General features: G+C 41.6%; 1 protein-coding gene across 1 annotated transcript in view; it reads right to left on the minus strand.

Moving 5' to 3' along the window:
• Positions 1–1,983: 1,983 nt before the first annotated feature.
• SLC28A3 (solute carrier family 28 member 3) overlaps positions 1,984–24,011 on the minus strand; it is a gene marked incomplete at both ends in the record, with an annotated part of 55,425 nt that continues 33,397 nt past the window's right edge. Inside the window, 13 exons of the mRNA XM_080669095.1 lie at positions 1,984–2,110; positions 2,949–3,069; positions 3,294–3,392; positions 4,107–4,188; positions 11,163–11,360; positions 11,759–11,927; positions 13,828–13,958; positions 15,518–15,643; positions 17,567–17,647; positions 19,227–19,307; positions 21,368–21,445; positions 22,327–22,440; positions 23,660–23,804. Of these exons, the coding sequence (XP_080525221.1) occupies positions 1,984–2,110; positions 2,949–3,069; positions 3,294–3,392; positions 4,107–4,188; positions 11,163–11,360; positions 11,759–11,927; positions 13,828–13,958; positions 15,518–15,643; positions 17,567–17,647; positions 19,227–19,307; positions 21,368–21,445; positions 22,327–22,440; positions 23,660–23,804 (1,552 nt within the window). The remainder of the gene's footprint in view (positions 2,111–2,948; positions 3,070–3,293; positions 3,393–4,106; positions 4,189–11,162; positions 11,361–11,758; positions 11,928–13,827; positions 13,959–15,517; positions 15,644–17,566; positions 17,648–19,226; positions 19,308–21,367; positions 21,446–22,326; positions 22,441–23,659; positions 23,805–24,011) is intronic.

Genomic DNA, 24,011 nt, shown 5'->3' on the forward strand with positions numbered 1-24,011 from the left:
CTCTCATCATTGATGTTTCTATTTCTCTCTTCCTCTCCCTTCCTCTCAGAAATCAATAAAAATATATTTTAAAAAAAGAGTGTAGACTTTACCATGCACCAAAAACCTCCATTAAGAGGTTTCAGTGGGAGCATGTAGTTTGTTATCTCATTTATGTAGAATTGAACACACACACACACACACACAATGGTGGGAAGGGAAGGATAGAGCTAGAACTATACATAATGACTTATAGGAATTTGCAAGGTTATATTACCAAGTGAAAAGAAGTTGAAGGTGATATGTAAATTGACTCATTCTGTTTGTATAGAACCAACAAATCTTCCACATTCTTATATGTTTGGAGAAAGGTGCATATGGCAGTCAATTAACAATATTAGTCTCAGGGGTGTGGTACTGGAAAGAGCTGGAGTCAATAGGGTGAGGAGAAACGTGTGTGTGTGTGTGTGTGTGTGTGTGTGTGTGTGTGTGTATTCAGATAGTGCCAAACTTACGATTTTTTTAACTTTATAATGGTGTGAAAGCAACTTACATTCAGTAGAAACTGTACTGCAAATTTTGAATTTTGACCTTTTCCTGAGCTAGTAATATATGTTAAGATACTCTCTCTTGATGCGGGGCAATGGTAGTGAACCACAGCTCCTGGTCAGTCACACAATCTCAAGGGTAAACAACTGATACTCTACAGTGTACTGTGTTGCTAGCATTTTTAGATACTGTGTTTTGTATTTTCCCATCCCATCAGGTCTACAAAATACCCATCTGTATCTTCTAGTTCTGGCGAGAAAGGGAAGGCAATTACTCGTGAGATGAAACTAAAGATGATTGTCCAGCTATAGGCTAATGTAGGTGTTCTAAGCACATTTATGGTAGGCTAAACTAAGCTAAGCTATGATGTTTAGGTTAGGTGTATTAAATGCATTTTTGACTTACATTTTCAACTTACAATGAGTTTATTGGGATAGAACACCATTGTAACATCATCATTTAAAAATTACATCATTTTAAAATTGGTATTACTTTTTATAATTTGAAAAAGAAAAATGCTTAACAAAAAACAGGGCAGTAATTATTTTCCTTGAAATAATAATTTTAAAAAAGAGCTCAGAGAAGAGCTAAGAGCTACAAACATCCAAGGAATAGTAATGGTAACAGACATAATTTGAAAATTAGTTGGTCAGAGAGAGACACTAGAAACAGCAAAGAGATTTTCTTAGAGATTCCTTAAAATAAAGCAGAATAGAAAAAAATGCAAAGAGTTAAAAAGGGAGAGAAAAACAATAGACATAGCAGACAAAGGAGAACCAACATATGAATAATTGGCATCCATGACACACTAAGCCAAAGGCTTTTATGAAGGCTGACACCAGAACATAAGAACAGAGGGAAAAGACATATAAATATGTTTCCATAAAATTAAGTCCATATACCAAAAGGGCACATTGAGTTCCAAGAAAAATTTGATACAAATGATCAATAACTAGAAATATCCTGGTATATTATGCTTCTGACATAAAGAGTTCTTTGGGTATTTAGCTTGCTCTTTCACCACCAACACCAGCACAAAAGAAAATCAACTATTTACACATAGATTTTAAAAAATTATTCTTGTACATTAACAAAAAGGAAAATATAAATAAATTACTTAAGGTATTTCAAAACCTTCTTCACATTCATTTTTCTGTGAGTCCAGACATTAGTGTTTGTGTTTTCTCACACAAAATGGTCTTTGTGGTATGAAGAGCACTCGTGATGGCTCGGTTGGTGTGGCTCAGTGGTTGAGCGTTGACTCAGGAACCAAAAGCTCACAGTTTGATTCCCAGTCAGGATACATGCTAGGGTTCACTCCTGTTCTTCTTTCCAATTAAAGCTGATTTCATGATGGACGTATCAATCTGTGGAGAATAGCTTTTTTTTTCTCTCTCTCCAAAGTAGAAAATTCAGCACCTGTACTTAAGAGTTCTGTTGGAGAAGTAACTGAACTCAGAATGCATTAGGGATCCAACTGCAGTTCAGTGATGATGGATTCAACAATTGGCAGCAGTTCTTCAGTGAATACAGGCTGTGGTTTCCTCCTGGGATGACCTTGCCGGTACTGTTGACAACAGTGCTAGTGGAAAGTGGAATGAAACAGTTAGTTGAGCCTTAGAAAACAGAAACAGTAGGTGAGCAGAAAATGACACATCAGAAAAAAGCATAGGGGAGGAAGCTGATTTTCTCCCTCACATTCTAGTTAGGGTAGGTTAAGGACGGAGGCCCCAGAGAATTAGTTGACTCTCAAATCCTATTTGGACTTAAGGACTTCCCCTATTTCCTCCAGAATAAACAAAGGGAGAATCGAATCAATCCTTATAGAACACTTACATATTAAGAAGGGCAGATGCGTGGGGATATTGATTTTGTACATAGAAACTGTACTGGATGGGGGTGGCTTGCATGGGCCACTGGTGGGCCCTCATGCACTGTACCTCATCACCATGTTGTCAGGATAACCTGCGTTGCATGATCGCCTTCAAAGGCAGGCAGTACCAAGTAATGAAACTAGGATACTAGTTAAGGGTGTGGGTTCTGTGGCAGAAATACCCAATTTTTCTTAGGTCTTTCTGTCTTGATTGTGCATGAACTCGTTTTTCTTAGGCAAGTGACATAGCCTCTCCAAGCCCTGATTTTAACCGATGCTTAGCCAAGCAACAGTGCCTAACTTAAACAGTGGTTTCGAAGTTCAAGAGAGCTAATTCAGACACAGTGCCTCATACATAGCTGGAGTCGTATAAAATGCTTGAGCAGCACTGTTTAATATTATGATTCCTAGCCTTAGCTGAGAAAAGTCAAAGTGAAAGGTGGTTAGAATTGTCACACACATTCTTATATTTAAATAAAGTAAGATTTATGAAGATATAAAGATAAGTGAATGGGGTCTAAAGAAATAATAATCAAGAATACAATACCTGCTCATTAGACTCTGGCAACAAGATACCACATTGGTAGTATTTCTAGGTAAACTTGAGTTGAAGACATTCTCTAAAATGTGGTGACAGTTGATGTCTACAGGAGTGCCAGAGAGAATGCCTGGAAGTGGAACATTCAGTGTATTCATTAACAAAGCCCCTGAACTCTCCTTGGTTCCTTAGCTTCTCCACCGTGCCCCACACATTTCACTTTACAACATGCTTACAGGCAGCTCTGCCTCTCAACTTTCTGCAGCAGCATATGCAGGTTGGAAGCACTGTCCCCCTGAAAGCTGCCATCCTATGGGCACAGGGAAACAGGACACAGAGGACAGGAGGTGGTACCTGCAACACAGGCTGTCATGAAGCAGGCGGTGGTCCCTGAAATCAGAGCTCTCATTGCCCCTGAGGTGATGTCACGCTTTCTGGAAGGAGCCATGGATGCTGGGAAACATAGAAGCAAGAATTAGAGATTAATGTTGAGACTATTGAGTAGAATTCCAAATTCCCAGCCTCTGAGAATCGTTCTGGGGTGGGGTCTCAGGTCAGCTAACTTAAAAACCAAAAAACAAAACAAAACAAATTAAGCTGGGAAATTCAAGATTCAAGAACTTAGTGATGAGCTCCACAACCAGAGAAGTTCTCTGGTGTGTGAGGAAGGGACCAAGTTTGTCCACAAAAAGGAACAAGTCCTCAGTTTCATCAGGAAGGCTCCTGGTATGTTGGGGGCATGGCAAGGCAATTGCATTGCAAGGATGCATTTCAAATATTTGCAATCCATTCATCATCATCTACTTCTATGCCCATGAGAGAAATAAAAATTTAATCACAGCATTTTCCCACTGAACTTCCACTGAACCCTTGCATCCTTCTCCAGGTGGCCATTATAAATCTCTGGGAACTGGCATGCAAAGTGAAACCTATGTGTCATCCTCAGGTGGAAAAGAACCTGTCCATTGGAGCAAATTCTTGCTCAAGTTAGCTTGGGTATACACAGGAAAACTACATTGCAGAGCCGGGATAAAAAATAGACTCCAAAAGATTTACTGCTGTGGCAGGGCTTTTTTTTTTCTAATACGAATAATGTCACAGAGCAAAATGGAGAGCTGAAGCATGTTTACATCACATCTATTGTTGAATAATATTCTTTCCACTTACTGAGTGCACCAATCACTATTCCTAGGGAACTGATATTGGCAAAGCCACAGAGAGCATAAGTGGCAATGGTCTCCGAACGAATCTGTAAATAAGCATAAACACACAGGTGTCTATAAGGTGTGACCCAGCTTATAAATATGACATCCTAACCATGCTTCCTAGTGTGACTATGGAAACAGTATTGACAACTAAATGTGCAATGCATGGTGTCCAACACTTGTTGCTTCCTAGATACTTTTTTTCCATCTCCCCTTGAATTTTGAGGGAGGGAAAAGGGACTATGTGGATTCAGAGACACTCTATAAAAGACCTGAGGTTTGCCCTGGCTGGTGTGGCTCAGTTGGTTGAGCATCATCCCATGCACTGAAAGGTAGCCAGTTCGGTTCCAGGTCAGGGCACATATCCAGGTTGAGGGTTTGATCCCTGGTCAGGGTGTGTATGGGAGGCGGCTGATTGATTTTTCTCTCTCACATCAATATTTTATCTCTCTAAAAATCAATAGAAAAGAGATTTTAAAAAGTTGTTTAAGAAAAAAAAATATTTGAGATTGGTGGTTGTGGCCTCTACAAATTGCTACTTTCTGCTTACAATGATAGCTTCTAACATCAATGTGACCAGGCCACCTATTATAATGTGCCAGGCACAGTACTAACTACTAAAGATATAAAATTGATCCCAGAAAATATCCACATTACATTTATTTGACAAAGGACTTATTCAGAATGTATGAAGAACTATTATAACTCATTAGTAAGAAGACAAGCACCCAATTAAAAAAAAACAGATAAAGAGATTTCACAAAAGACATATGAATGGGAGAAACAAAGATGGTGGCATAGGTAAACACCTAAACTGCTGCCTCGCACAACAATTTCAAAACTACAACTAAAAAACGAAACGGACATCATCCAGAACCAGAGGAAGGCTGGCTAAGTGGAAATTCTAAAACTAGAAGGAAAGAGAAAAGCACACCGAGACTCACAGGAGCTGTGGAAGGTAGAGGTAATGAGGCGCGCACGCAGGAAGGACTGGCAACTAAGTATGCGTCTGGCTTTCTCAATCAGGAGGGAGACAAAAGCTCCCGACTGCTCTGAACTCCAGTTCTGGGAGAGACTCTGGGGACCCAGACTCATTCAGGGAGAAACTGGATTGTCTGGCAGCGGGCAGAACTCGAGGGCAGCTTTCTCTCAGAGGTGCTTGCAGTGATTATTGCGGGACACTGAGAACCAGGGCCCTCTTAGGGCAGGGCTGATGGGAAGCCATCACTGTTTGCTCCACCCTGAGATCCCGTCCCACAAAGCCATTGCTGATTGCTCCACCCTGAGACTCTGCCCCATCCAAGCTGAGCACAGAGGCTTTTGCAAGTCTTGTCTCATAAGGGTGTCTCCAGCACAGAAGTTCTCCCAGCGTAGACACAGCTGATCCTCACAGCCATTTGGCCTGGAGGTCAAGTCCTCCCAATGATACCAACAACAATCAAGGCTTAACTACAACAAGACTGTGCACACAGCCCACAAAGGGGTGCACCAAGAGTGTCCACCTCAGGTAACTGGGGAGGCTGAGCCACTGGGCCCTATAGGACACCTAGCACACAAAGCCACTCTATCAACTCAGGGAAGCAGCCAAAATGCAGAGACAAAGAAACAGGTCACAAATGAAAGAAATGGAGGAAAGCAAATGACTGAATATAGAGTTCAAAACCACGGTTATAAGGTTTTTCAAGAATTTCCTAGAAAAGGCCTGTAAATTTAGCAAGACCCTCGAGGATATGAAAAAGGACCAACTAGAAATTAAGCATACACTGACTGAAATAAAAAATAATATACAGAGATCCAACAGCAGACTAGAGGATCGTAAAAATCAAGTCAAAGATTTGAAATACAAAGAAGCAAAAAACACCAAATTGGAAAAGCAAAAAGAAAAAAGAATAAAAAATATGAAGATAATGTAAGGAGCCTCTGGGACAACTTCAAGCATACCAACATCCAAATTATGGGGGTGCCAGAAGAAGAGAGAGAGCAAGATACTGAAAACCTATTTGAAGAAATAATGACTGAAAACTTCCCCCACTGGTGAAAGAAATAGACTTACAAGTCCAGGAAGCGCACAGAACCCCAAACAAAAGGAATCTAAAGAGGAACATACCAAGACACATCATAATTAAAATGCCAAGAGCAAAAGACAAAGAGAGAACATTAAAAACAGCAAGAGAAAAACAGTTAGTTACCTACAAGGGAGCACCCATACGACTGTCAGCTGATTTCTCAACAGAAACTATGCAGGCCAGATGGGAGTGGCAAGAAATATTCAAAGTGATGAATAGCAAGAACCTACAACCAAGATTACTCTACCCAGCAAAGCTATCATTTAGAATTGAAGGTCAGATAAAGAGCTTCACAGATAAGAAAAAGCTAAAGGAGTTCATCACCACCAAACCAGTATTATATGAAATGCTGAAAGGTATTCTTTAAGAAGAAGAAGAAGAAGAAGAAGAAGAAAAAGGTAAAGATAAAAATTATGAACAACAAATACATATCTATCAACAAGTGAATCTAAAATTCAAGTGAATAAAAAAAAATCTGATGAACAGAATAAACTGGTGAATATAATAGAATCAGGGGCATAGAAAGGGAGTGGACTGACAATTCTCTGGGGGAAAAGGGTGTGGGGTGTGCGGGAAGAGACTGGACAAAAATCGTACACCTATGGATAAGGACAGTGGGGGGTGGGTAAGGCAGAGGGTGGGGAGCTATGGGGGGAAAAAAGAGGAACAATTGTAATAATCTGAACAATAAAGATTTATTTTAAAAAATAAAGACATATGAATGGCCAATAAGCACATGAGATGTTCATCCTTACTCACCAGGAAATGCAAATTAAAACAATGAGATACCACTGAGTCCACTAAAATGGCTAAAAAGATGGACAATAGCAAATGTTGTTGAAGATGTGGAGCAATTGGAACTCTTGTACATCATTGGTGGGAATGTAAGCTGACATAGCCTGTTTGTAAAATACAAATATACTCGGCAGTTTCTTATCAAGTTAACATAACATTGCTGTGTGACCCAGAAATCCCACTCCTAGGAATTTTCCCAGGATAAGGAAATATGTATGTCCACAAGAAAACTGTGCATGAATACTTGTAGTAACTTTATTCATAATAGCCCCAAGCTGGAAATAACTCAAATGTCCTTCAACAGGCAAATGGACAAATTGTGGCTATCCATAAAATAGAACACTACTCTGCAATAAAAAGGAAAATAACTAATATATGCAACAACATGAATGCCAACTGAATCCATTTATATAAAATTCTAAAATAAACAGAAGTAATCAATAGTGAAAGAAAGGCCATTGCTGCCTGGGATTGGGGAGGACGGCTGTTGACTACAGTGGGATGTGGGACATTTTCTAGGTGTGATGGAAATGTTCTATATCTTGCTTGTGGTCATGGTTACACAGGGGACACATTTGTCAAAACTCATGTACACCCAAAACGGGCCTTTTTGGTATGTAAACTATATTTCAGTAAAAAGAATGTGTTAAAATTAATTATACTAGGCAAGAGGAAGCTCAGAGATACCTCAGGAGTTCCTCTCAGTATGGGTGTGGTGTGTACTTGCTTTCCTTTCTTTGTTCCTCAGCTCTGAACATCCCATGGGAATATTAGGTGCCCGCTTAGAAGTGGGAGAGTGAACAGTCCTCCTCACAGGGCAGTGAGATGAAGGAAGGTGTATTTGTAAAACCATGAACATGGCCCTCTGCCTCTATTCTGATAGTCAAGAGGTGTTGCTCTGGCCAGATGATTCTTTTTCAGACTGAGGGACCTACTGTAGGAAGGAGGCTCAGAGATTCAGTGGACTTTGTTGTTCACCAAAGGTATACCCCATCTGGTAAAGGCACCCCCCCCCAAATGAGGCAATAATTTTCTTTTCCAAAATCCTGAAAAATCTATGATTTCGTTCAAAGAACAAACGAGGCCAATGCTACAAAGTGGTGGTGTCTTTTCCTTCCTTTCCACTCACTAGATTTTAAAAAAATATATATGTTTTTATTGATTTTAGAGAGAGAGAAAGGGAGAAAGAGAGAAGCATCAATTAGTTGTCCCCTGCATGCACCCCAACTGCAGGATTGAGCCTGCAACTCAGGCCTGTGCTCTGACTGGGAATTGAACCAGCGATCTTTTGGTGCATGGGACGATGCTCAACCAACTGAGCGACACTGGCCAGGGCGCTAACTGGAATTTTTTAAAAAAATATATCTTATCGATTTTTTACAGAGAGGAAGGGAGAGGGATAGAGAGTTAGAAACATCGATCAGCTGCCTCCTGCACATCCCCTACTGGAACATGCCCTTGACTGGAATAGAACCCGGGACTCTTCAGTTCGCAGGCCGATGCTCTATCCACTGAGCAAAATCGGTCAGGGCAACTGGAATTTTTCAAAGCTCATATTTAAGACTCAAGTGGTCATGGCAATTTTTGTTGATTATAAGGCCCCTCTTCTTGTTCATGATTTCTGAGAACTCCTTTGTTGGTTTTCAATCAGTGTGCTTATAGCAGGCAGGAAAAAATATTTCAAGTATTTGAGCAGTCTAATGTTTCTGGACAAGCTCATTCTCATCCCCTGCTTCCTCTAGTGCTTTTCATTTAGTTCAGTCATTTTAAAAAACAGGCAAGCCTATTAAGAGACCATAGGGAGGGAAATGGCATAAAGGACTGAAATTCCTCTTTCCCCTTTCTGGGGAGTGATGGGAAGGGGGTACACAGATGTAGCTATGGAGGGTTTTATAATAAGAGTAAAAGGGGGCTGGGATGATTGCATTTTGCCTTTTCCCATAAATGTGCAAGATTACATGATGGAATGGGCTGCATGTACTAGGACAGTGGTTGGCAAACTCACTAGTCAACAGAGCGGCAAACTGCGGCTCGCGAGCCGCGGTTTGCCGACCACTGTACTAGGAAATTAATAATAGATCCTATGGCTCTCCTTGCAAACATGCCATATGTACAAGGACATTCATTGCAGCATTACCTCTAACAGCAAAAAATTGTTAATATTGTTCATCAGCAGTGTCTATTAAAACACTGGTTAAAATAAATTGCAGTGTGCTTGTACAATAGAATACCATGTCACAGACAACATTATGGAAAGGCATCTGAAATATGTCATTAGGTATGATGAGCAAGGTTAAGAACAGAGAGCCCAATATGTTACAGGGAGAGGGGCTGGGGGCAGAGAAATAGGGAGAATGACTTACTTTTCCCTCTACATCATTTTGTACCCTTTGAATTCTGTACCATAGTTTGTATTACATGTAACCAAACATGCAAGATATCATAGTTAAGAAAGAGAACATGATTGAGAAATAGAGAGCTCATTCTGTGTATGGGGGTGCTGCATACATGTTCTGATCTCTTAAACGGAGATCAGCAGTGGCCATAATTCAATGGATTACATTGGGTTTTTGCCTCTTGCACCCAGATCTCACACTCCAGCTACAGTTACAGAATACCTTTCCTAGGAGACTGTTGCCGTCCTGTCCCGGTTCCCCCTCTCACCATCCCCCCCCCGTCCCCCGACACACATTTCTTGGTTAGTAAACAAGAATTTGCAGGGACTCATCCCCACTTTGTTGATTGGAAATAAAATCTGGAAAATAAAAAAGTCCTTTTCCCGTCACAACTCAACATTAGTAGAAGACATTGAGCTCATATTTCCAAATGTCCTTTGTGCTCCTGCCTCTGGTTGGACTCACCCCCAACCCAAATCAGCTCTACTGTTCTTTCCTCCATCCCCTTAATAACCTGTTGGCAAACCTGCTCAGCATTGCCAGAACTGTGAGCTTGCTGTGCTCATTAACAGAACCACTTTCTCCTGGCAGCTGGCAGCTGGGGATGGAAAACATTTCACTTCATCTAGCCTATTGTTTACTTTTGGCAGGGGAGCAACCTGGTTAGTGGTGGCATCTAAGCAATGAGGTCACTGGGCCAAACACCACTGTGCTGCCAGTTGAAGAATGAACATTTGAGAAGCAGGAGACTTACAGAGCCACTGCTCATATCAGATATGTGGGTCAAAATGCTCCCAACCTAAAATAGAAAAGTACTCTCCTGGGGTATGCTGTTATATGTGTGTAATATGTGGGAGTAAATTTGCATGTTTGGTCTTTGAGGGGCTGGGAGAGATGGTGTTGTTATTCAGGTGGGTTGTCTGTCTCCATTAGAACCTTGGGCAGCATGCTTTTCCTCCCCATTTCCTTTGAAAGCCTAGGACATTAATTCCAAATGGATTGTGTCAATGAGTAATGGTCAGAAATGTTCACCATTTCCCTAAGAGCTTCCTTGTGTGACAATTCTGTCCTTCTAGGAAGTAAAAGTTGGAGACTCAACTGCAAAAAGGGCCTGAATAATGGCCTCTCCTGAGTTCTCTTATCCCATCTAGCAGAAATGAGCATCTCCTTGCAGCCTATTGACCTCAAATTCTGACATAGTTATGGGATACTTGTCTCAGAGATTCCGACCACAGACCCTGACCTTCTCTCATCCACTTGGAGGGTGGTGACTGTGCATAGGATGTCCAGGCACTATGTTGTGGTTTCTCAAAGTTCATAGAATTGCTTAAGCTGGAAGGAAGGGACCTGCAAGATCATTAGGGCTTAGGCCTCATCACTTGTTCAGTGCTGTGGCCTCAATACCTAAGTATGCTGCACATAGAAGGCATTCAATAAGTATTTGTTGGTTGATTAATTTCAGTCCCAGCTCCATAGTGCTCAAAAGTAAATGATCACAGTGATAAGGATTAGTTGTGTTTCTCTGTACACACGCATACACACACACACACTCACACACACTGATTAACTCAACATAACTGAAAATTTTGAGGTGCTAAGTACACAATGAGCTCCATGAGACCCGGGATTTTGGTATGTTTTGTTTTCTTGATGCCTCCCAAGTGCCTGCCATGCTGATTGACACACAGAGGCACCAGTAACTATCTAATGAATGTATGTATATGTTGAAAAGGTGCACTGAACATCAAAATATTTACTCACCGACATATATTGCTGCACACCATTCACAAATTTGGGTCCAGCCTCTTTCCTTAAATTGATCAATTTTGAGAGATGTTCATAAGCCACAAATTCATTGAAGAATGTCTTATAACCTAAGAGTTTGGCAACCATAAAGCTGTCCTGCCAGTCCACTCCCATCATGAAGGAGAAGGGCATGAAGATGTAGGAGCATATTAGCTACAGAAACCAAAAAAAGATACTTTATTAGAGTGGTGATTAGCTTCTGCCTCACCCTCTGGACAAGATTGTTCCTGCCCCTTCTATGTTTCCTTGAGGCATAAAAATCCCTTCACATGCCCTTGCCCATCTTTATCCATTAGGAATCAAGGTTGTAATTGGTCATTTGAAGTAATCTGGATTCTTGGGATGGGGTCAGGAGAGAAGGACTGAATGTTGGGGGGAGGAAGATGTTAAGAGAGGGAAGTGAGGGTGAGAAGATGGGGGTTACATGGTAAGTGCGTACATTAGGTAAGAGTGTGCTATAGGCAGTTAGGGAAAGTTGTTCAGAAACCTTTTCTTATTTTTAAGAAAGATAGGCAGAAATAAAATGGAGGAGAATCATGGTAGAATTATACCTCGAAACTTAGTTGTGGGTAGTCGAGCATGTTTCCGAACCAGGACAGCGCTGAGTTCATAAAAGACAACAGGGCTATGAAGGCAATCAGATTCACAGCAATGTTTGCCACCAGGGAGATGGATGAGGAGGCTCCCTGTGTTGCGGCTTCTAGGAGATTCCTTGAATCACTTTATCAAAAAATAGTAATCCCAGAATTACCGACGAGTTTTCCGCGGATGGATACCACATGTATAGGAATGGCCTAATCAAAGCTCATTTGGATGGAGAGACCAGCTCTCAGGTCCATGTCTGAGTCAGAATACTCACCTGAATTCTATGAAATCATGGTGGCAGAGTATAGGTGATGGGTATGTGTTATATTACTCTTTTCATATGGGGTCATTATAATATAAAAATTAGGAAAAGATAAAACTTTATGTTTTAAAAATTATATCTAGCCCTAACTGGTTAGGCTCAGTGGTTAAAGTGTTGGCCTGTGGACTGAAAGGTCCCAGGTTCGATTCCGGTCAAAGGCATGTACCTTGGTTGCGGGCACATCCCCAGTAGGAGGTGTGCAGGAGGCAGCTGATTGATGTTTCTCTCTCATCGATGTTTCTAACTCTATATCCCTCTCCCTTCCTCTCTGTAAAAAAATCAATAAAATATATTTTTAAAAAAACTTTCTAAAAATTATATCTAATTAAAAATAGCTATCAGAGAATATTTAGAAAATATTCATTATATAAGAACTAACAGTTCAAGGAAGGTCTGAATATCCATAACCTCACTTAAGAAATGGAACGTGACTATCACCTTTGAGTCCCACCTTCCTGCCCCCCGCAGTGCTCTTTCTTAGTCTCATCCTCTTCTCTCTAATCTCAGAAATACCTCGCTCCCTTAAAATTCACTTATCATTCCCTTTCTTTTCAATTTTCCTACTTGTCTGTATCCCTAAATAATATGCTGTATAGTTTTACACATTTGCTAACTTTATAAATGGAACACACATATTTCATATATACATTCAACAACTTGCTTTTCACTCATGGTTAGGACTTTCCCTATAATACAAACAAAGGATGAATCTCAAAAACATGTTGGTTAATTCTGTGATTTCATGAAACACTCTTAAACATCCTAAATCCCTTAGTCTCTTCCACCTATTTTTTCTTTTCCATAGAGCCAAAGAAAATGAATCATGAGGGGCTAAGGATTATTATATCACATTGTCTCTGCCCTATCTCTATATATAAAAGCCTAAGTGACCGAAAGACTGAACGACTGGTTGACTGGTTGCTATGACATGCACTAACCACCAAGGGGCAGATGTTCAATGCAGGAGCTGCCCCTGGTGGTCAGTGTGCTCCCACAGCCAACCTCCTGTGGTTGGCCAACCTCCCATGGTCCCTCCCCCGGCCGGCCAATTTCCTGCGGTCCCTCCCTGTGGCCTGCCGGCCTCGATGGTCTCTGATCGCCAGCCAGGCCTAGGGACCCCACCCGTGCATGAATTCGTGCACCAGGCCTCTAGTTATATAATAAACTTCTAGAAGTGTTTATTCCATGGCTTTCCAATGGTCTTAAGCTCAACAAACACCATACTGTATTTAAAGTGAAATATCTACATTTAACAGTCAAGGAATTGTACTGACATTCAGGTATTTAGAAAGGTTTTCCTCCAGTGTGAAAACAAGATTTTTTGGGTGAAGTCTAAATAGTCACTGGGAAATTAAATTTGGTTTACTGTCATAATTCACTGTGCTCTCTGATGATCATCTTGAATTTGGACCTCCCTCCCCCTCTGGCTGTGTAGTGATGAACTAGGTCAGTGGTCAGCAAACTGCGGCTCGCGAGCCACATGCGGCTCGCGAGCTGTGGTTTGCCGCTCTGTTGACTAATGAGTTTGCCAGCCACTGGGATAGGGGCTTAATCACAAGGAACAACAGCCTGTAATTATTAGAATCGAGAGTCTAGGTCAGTGGTCAGCAAACTCATTAGTCAACAGAGCGGCAAACCGCGGCTCGCGAGCCGCATGTGGCTCACGAGCCACGGTTTGCCGACCTCTGAACTAGGTGAACGTGTTCCACTTACCCACTTTCCATTTTCATGGCATTCTTGAGGGTTATTTTAGGTGTTTCTGTCTCAGGCCAAAAGAGTTTAGCAACAGCCAGTGATGCGGGTGCTGACATAACTGAAGCCGTCAACAAGTGGGTGGACGAAACCTGTGATTTCAGGAGAAAAAAGGCCAACTTAGGTATAGCTCTTCTGTTGTGTTCAGAATAAAGGACCCAAAAGTCTTCTAAGGGAGAAGATGGGCAGGAATTGATTCTATGCCAGAAAACAATGTTTCTTTGGAGGCTTGGAAGAGCTCACTTAGCCAAGTCGGCATCACCTTGAGAGTCAGAGGGAGAAGAAAGGGAGTTGTGTGAATTAATCACATCCTTGGGGAGAAGTACAAACGACTCAGATCATTTCATAAGAGAATTAATCTTGTGCTGTAGGAACTTTCAAAGAAGCTCCTCCACCTTTCTGTTGTCCTTTTGAATGTTCAAATAGTCCCTAAAGCCCATACTTCATTATGTCATCAATTTAGATAGGGGCTACCTGAGGGGTTACAGGCATGGATGTACTCCTCTCCATCTTTCTTCTGCTATCCTTTGAGTCTTTACATAATATTCATTTACCCAGAATCCCTTTAATCTGCAAACTGTTTGTTTTCCTCACTGCTGGTCTACTTAAATTCTTTTTCCTTTCCTACCCCTCACCCTTATTGTTTCTGCATTCTCACTTATAGTTTCAGAATTCTAGAATCAGCATCTCTCTCCCTATTCCCATCTGGGGATCTGGTTAAACTGCTATTCCTGAGGTCTCCTTGCTCCTTTACTTCTTCCTTCTTTTTATTGACTGGCTTTCCAAGGCCCAGATCAAGTCCTGGAATGAAACATGTCTGTCTTGTGAGAATTGCCAATCATTGGTTCACACAGCTGATGTGTTATTCCATTTCTCCAATATGGGGTTCCACCTATGTGCAGCTCTGTGCACCAGCTATCATAACATTCTCCAGCCCCATACCATAGGCCACCAGCTCTCAACTGGGCTGAACATTGGAATCTGGGGAGTTTTAAAAAGTATTTATTCCTGGGTCTCATGCCAAGAGATTCTGGTTTAATTACTCCGTGTTATGGGTTTGGGCATGAGGGCTTCTAAAAGTTGCCTGGTGATTCTAATGTATGGTAAGGTTTGAGAACCACTACTCTAGGCCAGGGGTCAGACAGCACTTTCTGTAAAGGGTGATGGAGTAAATAATTTTGGCCTTGGGGGCCACAACTATTCAATGCTATAGCATGAAAGCTGCTGTACAGAAATGAATGGGAGTAGCTGGTTTCTAATAAAACTTCAATTTTATTAGAAAAAAAGGGAGTGATCTAGATTTGACTCATGAGCCCTAGTTTGCTGACCCTGGTCTAGATCGCCTCTACTAATGTCAGTAATACTTTAATTTTTAATAAAATTTAAATTTTCAGCAAAAGTAACCTCATAATATGATTTCATTTTATTATGGGTGGATATAATCCACATTTAGGTGACAGGGATATGAAAGTGAAGCCCCCAAAAGGTCACTCCATTCAAATGCTAAAGGAATTGTGACCAACTATACAGCAAAAAGGATACTCTTTTGGTCTCCTTATCCAGCAGCAATGGGAGAGAAAAGAAAAAGAAATAGTAATAGCAAAGAAAGACAAGATTGTATTTTCATAAGTCAATCCCAAAATATTCTTACCCCGAAAGAAATGTATGCACCCAAGACACTTCCGGCAATGGTAGCGAACCCAGCGGTCATAATTGCATGGAGTTCGGACTTGGTGATGTATGGTAAGTATGGTCGGACCAGCAGTGGGGACTCTGACTGGAAAGAAAGTGTGACCAGATTAAACATTCCCTTTTAAATTTTGGGAGTTTATGACAACCTACTGAAATTTCCATTGTCTACATGCAGTATTTCTAAGAGTGGATCTCAGACCAGCTCTATCAGCAGCACATGGGAACTTTGTAGACATGCTGAATCAGAGACTCTGGGGGTGGGGCCAGCAGCCTGTTTTGATAAGCCTTCCAGGTGGCTCTGATGCATGCTGAGTTTGAGGACCCCCACCATAAGTGTCTGTCTCATTTGAACTCTTGGGCAATGCAGTTACAGTATAGAGTCATGTGTTGTTTGCAAAGGCCAATTCACCTAAGGCCCCCACCTAACCTAGGATTGAATTCTGATGGCTGTGTACAGTTTTCAAAGGTGGGAACATCATTGGCCAAATAACTCTACCCAGTGGCCTGGCCTTGTGAATTGTGATTCCCAAGCTTCTGTAACTTCCCGTCTTCCAGCTTCTTGAGACAGACCCCAAGTCACTTTGCTAATACCACAGGGAGATAGAAACACAAGTATAAAAAAATACCAGCAATAACAAGGACAGGGGCCCACAGGCCCTTTTCTCATTGAGAATCAGAGACAGCCCTCTTCCTCTTGGGCGGAAAGGAATTGGAGAGGGTATACTTGTAAAGGCTTGAGTCCCATTAAGGAGAGCCAGTGCCTGCAGCGTGGGGCTCTCCATAAATAATAGCTGTACTTTTAGCATATTAAGTGCCAAATTGAGCACCAAAGAAGCATGTGTGCAATTTTACAATTTTCCCCTCATTATTTCTAATTGTTCTAAAAGATTGAATGTGTTGAGCTCCAATTTATGGACTAAATTGAAACTCCATACATGAGCTCTCTTACCCTGCAGGTAGGAGTAATCAACTCAAGATGGTGCCCTAATTAGTCCTGAGAGAGTTTATGGCTATAATTATAATAATTTCAATTCCTACAGAGGAATATGGGCCCCACTCTAAAGACTCTGCTCCAGGCTAGCAAGCTGGGCTTACCAATAAGGCCCAGTCTGCCTGGAGCAGTTGCAAGCCTAGGATTTGGGCCGTGTGCTTTCCTGGCTGACGTGATTTTCACTTCAAATCCAGTTTCCTTGGGCAGCCCTGACAGCAAGCATTCATATGGGGTTTCTGTGGTGTGTGATGCCATTCTGCCTGGAGCTACATATCTGAGTGATGAGATGATCAGTACCATTTATTACGTGTCCACCCCTCAGGAATGCTGCTGTTTTGAGGGATACCTGTCAGCACTTTTTTTTTCTTTCTTTCTTTCTTAAATGGACTTTAAGCAAAAGGACACTTTGCCTGATGGGTCAGAGAGATGAAAATGCTTTTGTTCATCAGCATGTTTCTTCAGGCTCAGCAAAGATAGCGTGTTGGCCAGTTCAGAAAAGGGAGAATGAGCTCGAGTATTCATACAGCTGCCTGGTTGTTGGTTGAAAGCCTTTCTTGGTCTCTTTCATTACTACGGGCACTACACTAGGGATGCCTGTGCACGTTTGCAGCTTCGAGATACACGGTGAGCTCCCTTCGAGAGGATGAGCGGCTAGCCTCGGAAGGGTGAGCCAGAGACCTCACCAGTTCAAAAATTCAGAAAAGATGTACTGAGAAGCTATATTTGGTAAATGAGTCAATCTTGCTTCCTGTCCATGAACGTTCAAGAACCGAAATACTATATTAGTGCCCCCAGACTCTTGGAATGGATTTCAATCCCTCCTCCCCATCTTGCTCTCACTTTTTTTTTTTTTCTCTTTCTCTGGAATCCTGGACATTGTCAATACTGACTGTTTTCTATTTTGACACCCTTCCACTTACACTGAAAGAAAAAACATAGTTGTTTTAAAATCCTACTTTCTGGGAAGAGTATCCATTTGAGCAGATGTTTTGTTTTATTTTTAACATTACAACTTACCTGTCCAACAAATATATTGCCAGCAGCAACTACAGATTCAATAGGAGATGATCCCATAGTAACTAGCATGATCCATCCAACCTAAATGGGAAAAGTCAATGCAGAACTATTTGTATATACACAAAACTTTAAAGCAGGGATAAGAATCTTTAAGCTGGAGGAAAATGCTGTGACTGGGCACCCTGTGATGGTGCTGCATGTGAGTATATCATATCTAGTCCAGAGTAGGCTGACAAATCCTCCCGTTTGAGTCATAAGTCTGAGTCATTGTATATACTTTGAACATTATACAAATGAATTTCTGTTGAAATAGTATAAACAGTCATGCCGGCTTTACTGCATTCCAAGCACTTTTAAAACTCTTTGTCCGAGTAATGCATTTAATACTCATAATAACCCTTTGAGGGAGGTCCCATAATTATACCCATTTTATTTATTTTTATTTTATTTTATTATTTTGTTAATCCTCACCCAAGGATACTTTTTCCTTTATTTTTTTTAGAGATAGCTGAATGGAGAGAGAGATAGGGGGAGAGAGACAGAAGAAATCGATGTGAGAGACACACTGATTGGTTGCTTTCCCCATGTGCCCAGACCCAGAGCTGGGGATCAAACCTGCAACCCAGGTACGTGCCCTTGACTTGGAATCGAACCTGCGCCACACCAGCCAGGGCGATGCCCATTTTATAGAAGGGGAACCAAGGCCCAGGCAGTTTAGTTGTTTTGACAAAGATCACCCAGCTACTAAGTAGTGGCATGTAGTTGAGGTTTGGCCTTTCCTACTTAACTCAAATGAACATAGCATATGGTCCTGTTTTTGTACTGGTCCTTCCAACCTCAGGATGAGGACTTCCAATTGCATTTTTTCTCCTTTCTGTTTAGACACAGTAATTCTGAATGTTTAAATTGACAGGCAGATAATTATGGGCCCTGGCTCTCTTGTTGAAATTCTGAATCTGCTGGTATTCATTCTGGTTCTCTCTCTCCCCCTCCTCCTGCCTCCCTCCCTCTCTTCCTCCTCTCTCCCTTCCTCCCTTGATCCATTTTATTTATTTACAGAAATAAAAGGAGGGCCATGACTATGCCAAGGCCCTGTATATACTGCTTTCACTCTCATGTGCATTCAAGCTCTGTTACAAATTTCCTACTTTTAAAAATCAAACATATGAGTGTAGGACTGACAGTTGCTGAGGCAGCAGGAAGGAGATAAACTTTTTAGATTTAAAGCAAACATTGTGTGCTTATAAAACACCCCCAGGAGCAAAAAAGCAGCTTTCCCTGCCTCCTTCTTGCTTTGATTCTCTAGCAGCTCCTAGACCAGGAGCGCCCACTTTTGTGACCTCCTTACATAGACCTACTCTGTGTAAGGTGCCAGGTGGGCAGCCAGGATGAAGGAACAATGCTGCTTTCCCCGGCAGGTGTCTGACCTGTTGGCGTCAAGTCTTTGACTTAAAGAAGTAGTGGCTAATAGAAGTCCCTGAGATAGCCTTCCCTCCATGGAAACATGGGGGATTTTCAATCAAATTATATGGGTGGTGGTGGTGCATCTTGGCACAAAGAGAAAAGTACTTGAAAAAACCTGGATAAAAGGCAGGTAAGACTTTGTCCTTGAAATAATTCAGCTCTACACTTGTCACCCAATCCCTCTCAGTCCAGGTACCTTTCTAATGATCCACTGCATCAGCCCGAGGTAGTAGAGCATGGACATCACAGTGCTGAAGAAAATCACGATGGGCAGGATCTGGGTGGGTGGAGATGAAAGTGATCACGGGTTAATGTTGGCCCTCCTGGTGTTAGTAGGTTTCAGATCCGTCTCCTTTCTGCCTTCCTCTGAGGCATCATAACAATATTAGGAACTCCTCTTGAACAAAACAACACTTTTATTGGGAAGCTTCTCCATTGACTGTCTCTTATTCTAATTTGTTCCGGGTAAGCTTGAGTATATTTCATAGGAAAATTGACTTTTTTTTTTTCTCTGCTACAATGAGCTCTTTTTACTTTAGTTTCTCGGAGAAGGAATGAAGTTTGAGAGGAATTTGTAATAACTAGATCAACAAACTGAAGGTGCTACTGGGAGATATACTTGTTCTGATATTTAGCAGACATGGGTGCCACCATTCACCAGTGGTGGAGATTAAATGTGAGCAACCTTAGATCCTTATTCATAGCGGCTACACAGATCAGCTACAGTGTGGTAAGTGCTTACATAGTGTGCCTCCTATAGTGTAAGCACTCATTCATTTAGCTTTGAAGGTAATAATTATTTTACTTATAGATTTTTGAATCACTGAAATGATTAAACTTGGGAAACTAGTTAACGTCTGTGCTAACAAAACGTTGTCTTTTTTCTGGATCCTATTTTCTTGATGCTCTTTTGTTGCCTTCAGTGCAGCCTGTGTGTCTACAGGGAGCAGCTTCTACCCTGCGGAGATCACACCGAGCTGTGGTCTACGACCTCCGCACCCACTCCTACTCCACCGCACCCCTTCAAGCCCTCTGCTCCCCAGCTAAATGGCTAGAGATAAGCCTCCACCAGAGGCACAGAATGACTGAAGACAATTTGTACAAGATCTAATTTAGAAAAATCTATTAATAATATATATTAAAAGACATTCTGTGCCATTCTTGAGAGCTCACTCATGTCCTTTTATTGGCTTTAATGGGAAGGCAGAGCCTTTCTGAAAGCTTCAGGGAGCTGGAGGGGTTCATCTCTCCAGTGTTCCCACAGGGATTCTGCTTCGGTGGAAAGGATAGATGTTGCTGCCCCCGGAGAACAAGGTCTGAAGACACTCAGACAGTCTGGACAGCAAATTTCATCTTCCTTGTGGCTTTGTTTTTTCCAGTTCTGAATTAAATTCATGATATGAGCACACTTCAGTCTCAATTTATAAACAATTGACCTTTCCAAGATGGCTTAGTTATCTCAGCACCAAAGCATCAAATCAACGGTTTAAAAGATCAGCAGTTTAAAAAAGATTCACTGTTAACAGTTGGCCTAACTGATGCTGGGGTTCTTTGGAGGTAAATTTGGAGTCACTAAGTGAGCAAACAATTTAGAAGTGTAGGAGCAATAACATTCCACAAAAAAATAAAGTGGAATGAAAAGCCACATGCATCTTTCCGGCTCATCAACAAGGATTTATAGGGATTCCCCCAAGGAAGGTGAGCTTCCTGGGGCTTGTGGGAGCCTTGGGAGGGAACCTATTAGGGCAGGCCATGGAGCAAGCTGGCCTTTCTCTTGTAGAATAACATCCCTCTTTTGGTTGGGAGAAGGCCCTGCCTCTAGGCCTGCATAGGCAAAAGCTGTGCTCAAGGAAAGATGGGAGAAATTTAGCATGGGGATGGTTCTGGAAGACGAAGTTGATGTGGGTAACCAGCTGTTCTGGTTTGCTTGGGACTGAAGGGTTTCCTGAGCACAGAGCTGTCACCGATCCTAGACCTGGAACCATTAGTGGCCTATTCACTGCCAGGTACCTAATGTCCTTTTCCCTGAAATTTCAGATACTTTTACCCCATATGATTTTCATAAGTATCTCAGGCATTCTACAAGCCCACTTTCCAAAGGATTCTTTTAATATTTCTGACTTCCTCTAGATGTTCTCCTTAATGCTGTGGTTACAAAGTACAATGTTTGCAGTCCACTGACTTCAGAAATCATTGTAAATGAAAAAGGGCAACAATATGCTGTACACCTACAACTTACACCTGGCTTATGGTGGGTTAGGTTCTACCTGAACAGCTACACAGACTGAGAAGTTATTGAAAAGAAAGTGGCTACATAGAAAAGGAGCTTGGCTTTACCTTGAATGCAAAGAAGTGGTCTGTGTATTTCTCACCAAAGACAAATGAAGCACCGGCATTCGTGTACTCCAAGAACGTCTGAGTTTGAGAAAAGAAAAGAGAAGGTCATTACAACCACTGAAGTGGCGGTTACAATTCACAGGACCAGGATCTGCAGAGGCGGGGGCCCAGCACGTTTGTTGGATTTGGTGGGTAGACTTGGAAAGTTAATTTCTCAGCTTCCCCCCTTCTCCAGTGGATGGCATGGAAGTGTATTTTGTTGTTGTTAATCCTCACCTGAGGATATTTTTCCGTTGATTTTTAGGGAGGGTGGGAGAGAGAGGGAAAGACAGAGAGAGAAACACATTGATTGGTTGCCTCTTGCACAAGCCCCAACCAGGACCTGGGCTGGGGAGGAGCCTGCAACCAAGGTACGTGCCCTTGACCAGAATTGAACCCAGGACCCTTTGGTCCGCAAGCCAATGCTCTATTCACTGAGCCAAACTGGCTAGGGCTGGAAGTGTATTTTTGAACTCTATATGGTTACAGATTTCCTGTCATTTCTGACATTCAATCTGGCTCCAGAATGCTCAAGAATGAGTCAGGTGTGGTAAATTGTTCCAGCAAGTCACAGATATCACATAGGTGGCACTAGTTACCACTAGATACAAAGAAAGCCTATTTCTTCTCTATCTGTGGAACCATTTTAAAAATGTGAAACCCTTTGGGCAGAATAAAGGGGGCAATCAGGATAGGGTGTGATGTAGTGGATGATATGGTAAGGGACACCCATACTATTAATAAACTAGACAGTTGTTAATATTCTACATAAACCAAATTATTTGTCTAACTCATGCTATAGAATTAAAATTTGGGTCAACTAATGCAGACAAATAAACCTATTTCTGACATGTCTTGAAAATTGTATCCAAATGTTAAAAGCATTCTAAAAGCAAGGTGTTCATTTGAACCCAACTTACCTGAACTTGTTTGCCCAACCAATCAAAGGCTATAAATCCAGGCTCAGTCCTTAGTATTAAGAGCCCAAGAAGAAACTGTAAGCCAATTCCCCAAAAGACAGGCCTCCAGTAAACCTATGCAGAAAGATGAAGAGATAGAACTCATTAGAAAGTGAATACTGAACTCAGCATCAATGCCCAAAGGATCTATTTCCTTGGAAGCTTCTCTCATGCAGCCTATGACTGGCTTTCTGTGGGAGACCAAAATGGTCCTGAGCAGAGAATCCCTTGATAGAATCAGACCTAAACATCTCAGGATTGCATTCTCTCTTCCTAATCCTGAGTTTGAAGTCTTCAGTCCTGGGAGAATATGTAACTATTATGTCATGCTAAATTAACTTAGATACAAGAGTAGGCTTAGAAGAGTCATTAAAGGAGGAAGGACCTGGCCTTCCTACCATGCTGTTCATATTAGATATGTGCCATTATTTCCCCTGCCTGGAAAATGGAAAGGCAGAGCATGACTTCTCTGTGTGCCCAAGGTTTGTTGATCTGACAATTTGTAAGTGAATTAAGTGAAATTCCACCCTGTTGAGGGCTCTCATTTCACTGTAAAAGGCACCAATTAACTCTAATGCAGACCCAGAGAGTGCAGCGGTAATGGACAATCATCTGCTTTCATTTTTGGTGCAGAGATGAGTGGCTTGCAAAGAACCATGGGATTGGAGGCATAGAACACAGTGGAGACGTTCACCAGAACATGGCAAAGAAGTGGGATCATATTAGGTGACTTTTTTATTCCTTTGGTCAATCTTTCCGCCAGTAAAATCTTCCAGAGTTGGCCCATATGAGTCATATGCGAAAGCTTCAATGTCTCAGAATTCTTGCCCATTTAATGCGTTACAGGCAAGGATGAGAATTGAATTCCATAAGAATAAAACTGTTTAAGGACAAAGTTTTGGGGTAAAACAGCCTAAATTGCAAATAGAAATTTGATAAAATGCGGAATTCAATGGTAGACTATTAGATTATTTGCTGGTCTGGGGAAATCTGGATGAAAATGGATGAGTTTTCTTTATATGTGTGTTTCACAGGGGGAGGTGGGGTACATGAGTAGCGATTGGACTTGACAGGAGAGAACATCTTACTGGTTGTGTAACTGAAAAATCTCTGAAAGTGAAAAATGAGAGAGCAACTGTACAATGGAAGTTCAGGGAAAAGGCCCTGGCCACTTAAAATATAATAGTAAGGTGAGATAAATATTGAATGACAGTTCAATTCGCTCACACTCATTAATCTGAACAATTAACACATGAGGGGGAAAAAAACAAAAAAAGGTCGATTTTGTACTTACTTTGGTTGGGTATTTGGAAAATAGAAATAGCAGGATAATGTACATGATGAGCCCCCCGAAGGACACCAGCTGCAGCTGGCCCAGTCTGGCGGTGTCAAAGATCAGCCAGAAAATAACCCCCAGGATCAGCGAGCTCCAAATCACCCTAAAAGAACCAGCAAAGAGGCATTGGCATCATTTTCTGTGCTAACTTGAAAATCTCAGTCAGGCTAAAACTACCAAACAAAAACAAGAGTAACACACCCTGGCACCAGGAAGTAGTGCTTCTAGACATTGCAACAGATCCTTTTTGGTTGTGGCTCTAAAGGCAAATAGCCAAAATATTAAGCAATATGTCTCCCTCACTCCACAA

The sequence above is a fragment of the Plecotus auritus genome (genome assembly GCF_963455305.1).
Source record: "Plecotus auritus genome assembly, chromosome: 5".
Taxonomy (NCBI): domain Eukaryota; kingdom Metazoa; phylum Chordata; class Mammalia; order Chiroptera; family Vespertilionidae; genus Plecotus; species Plecotus auritus.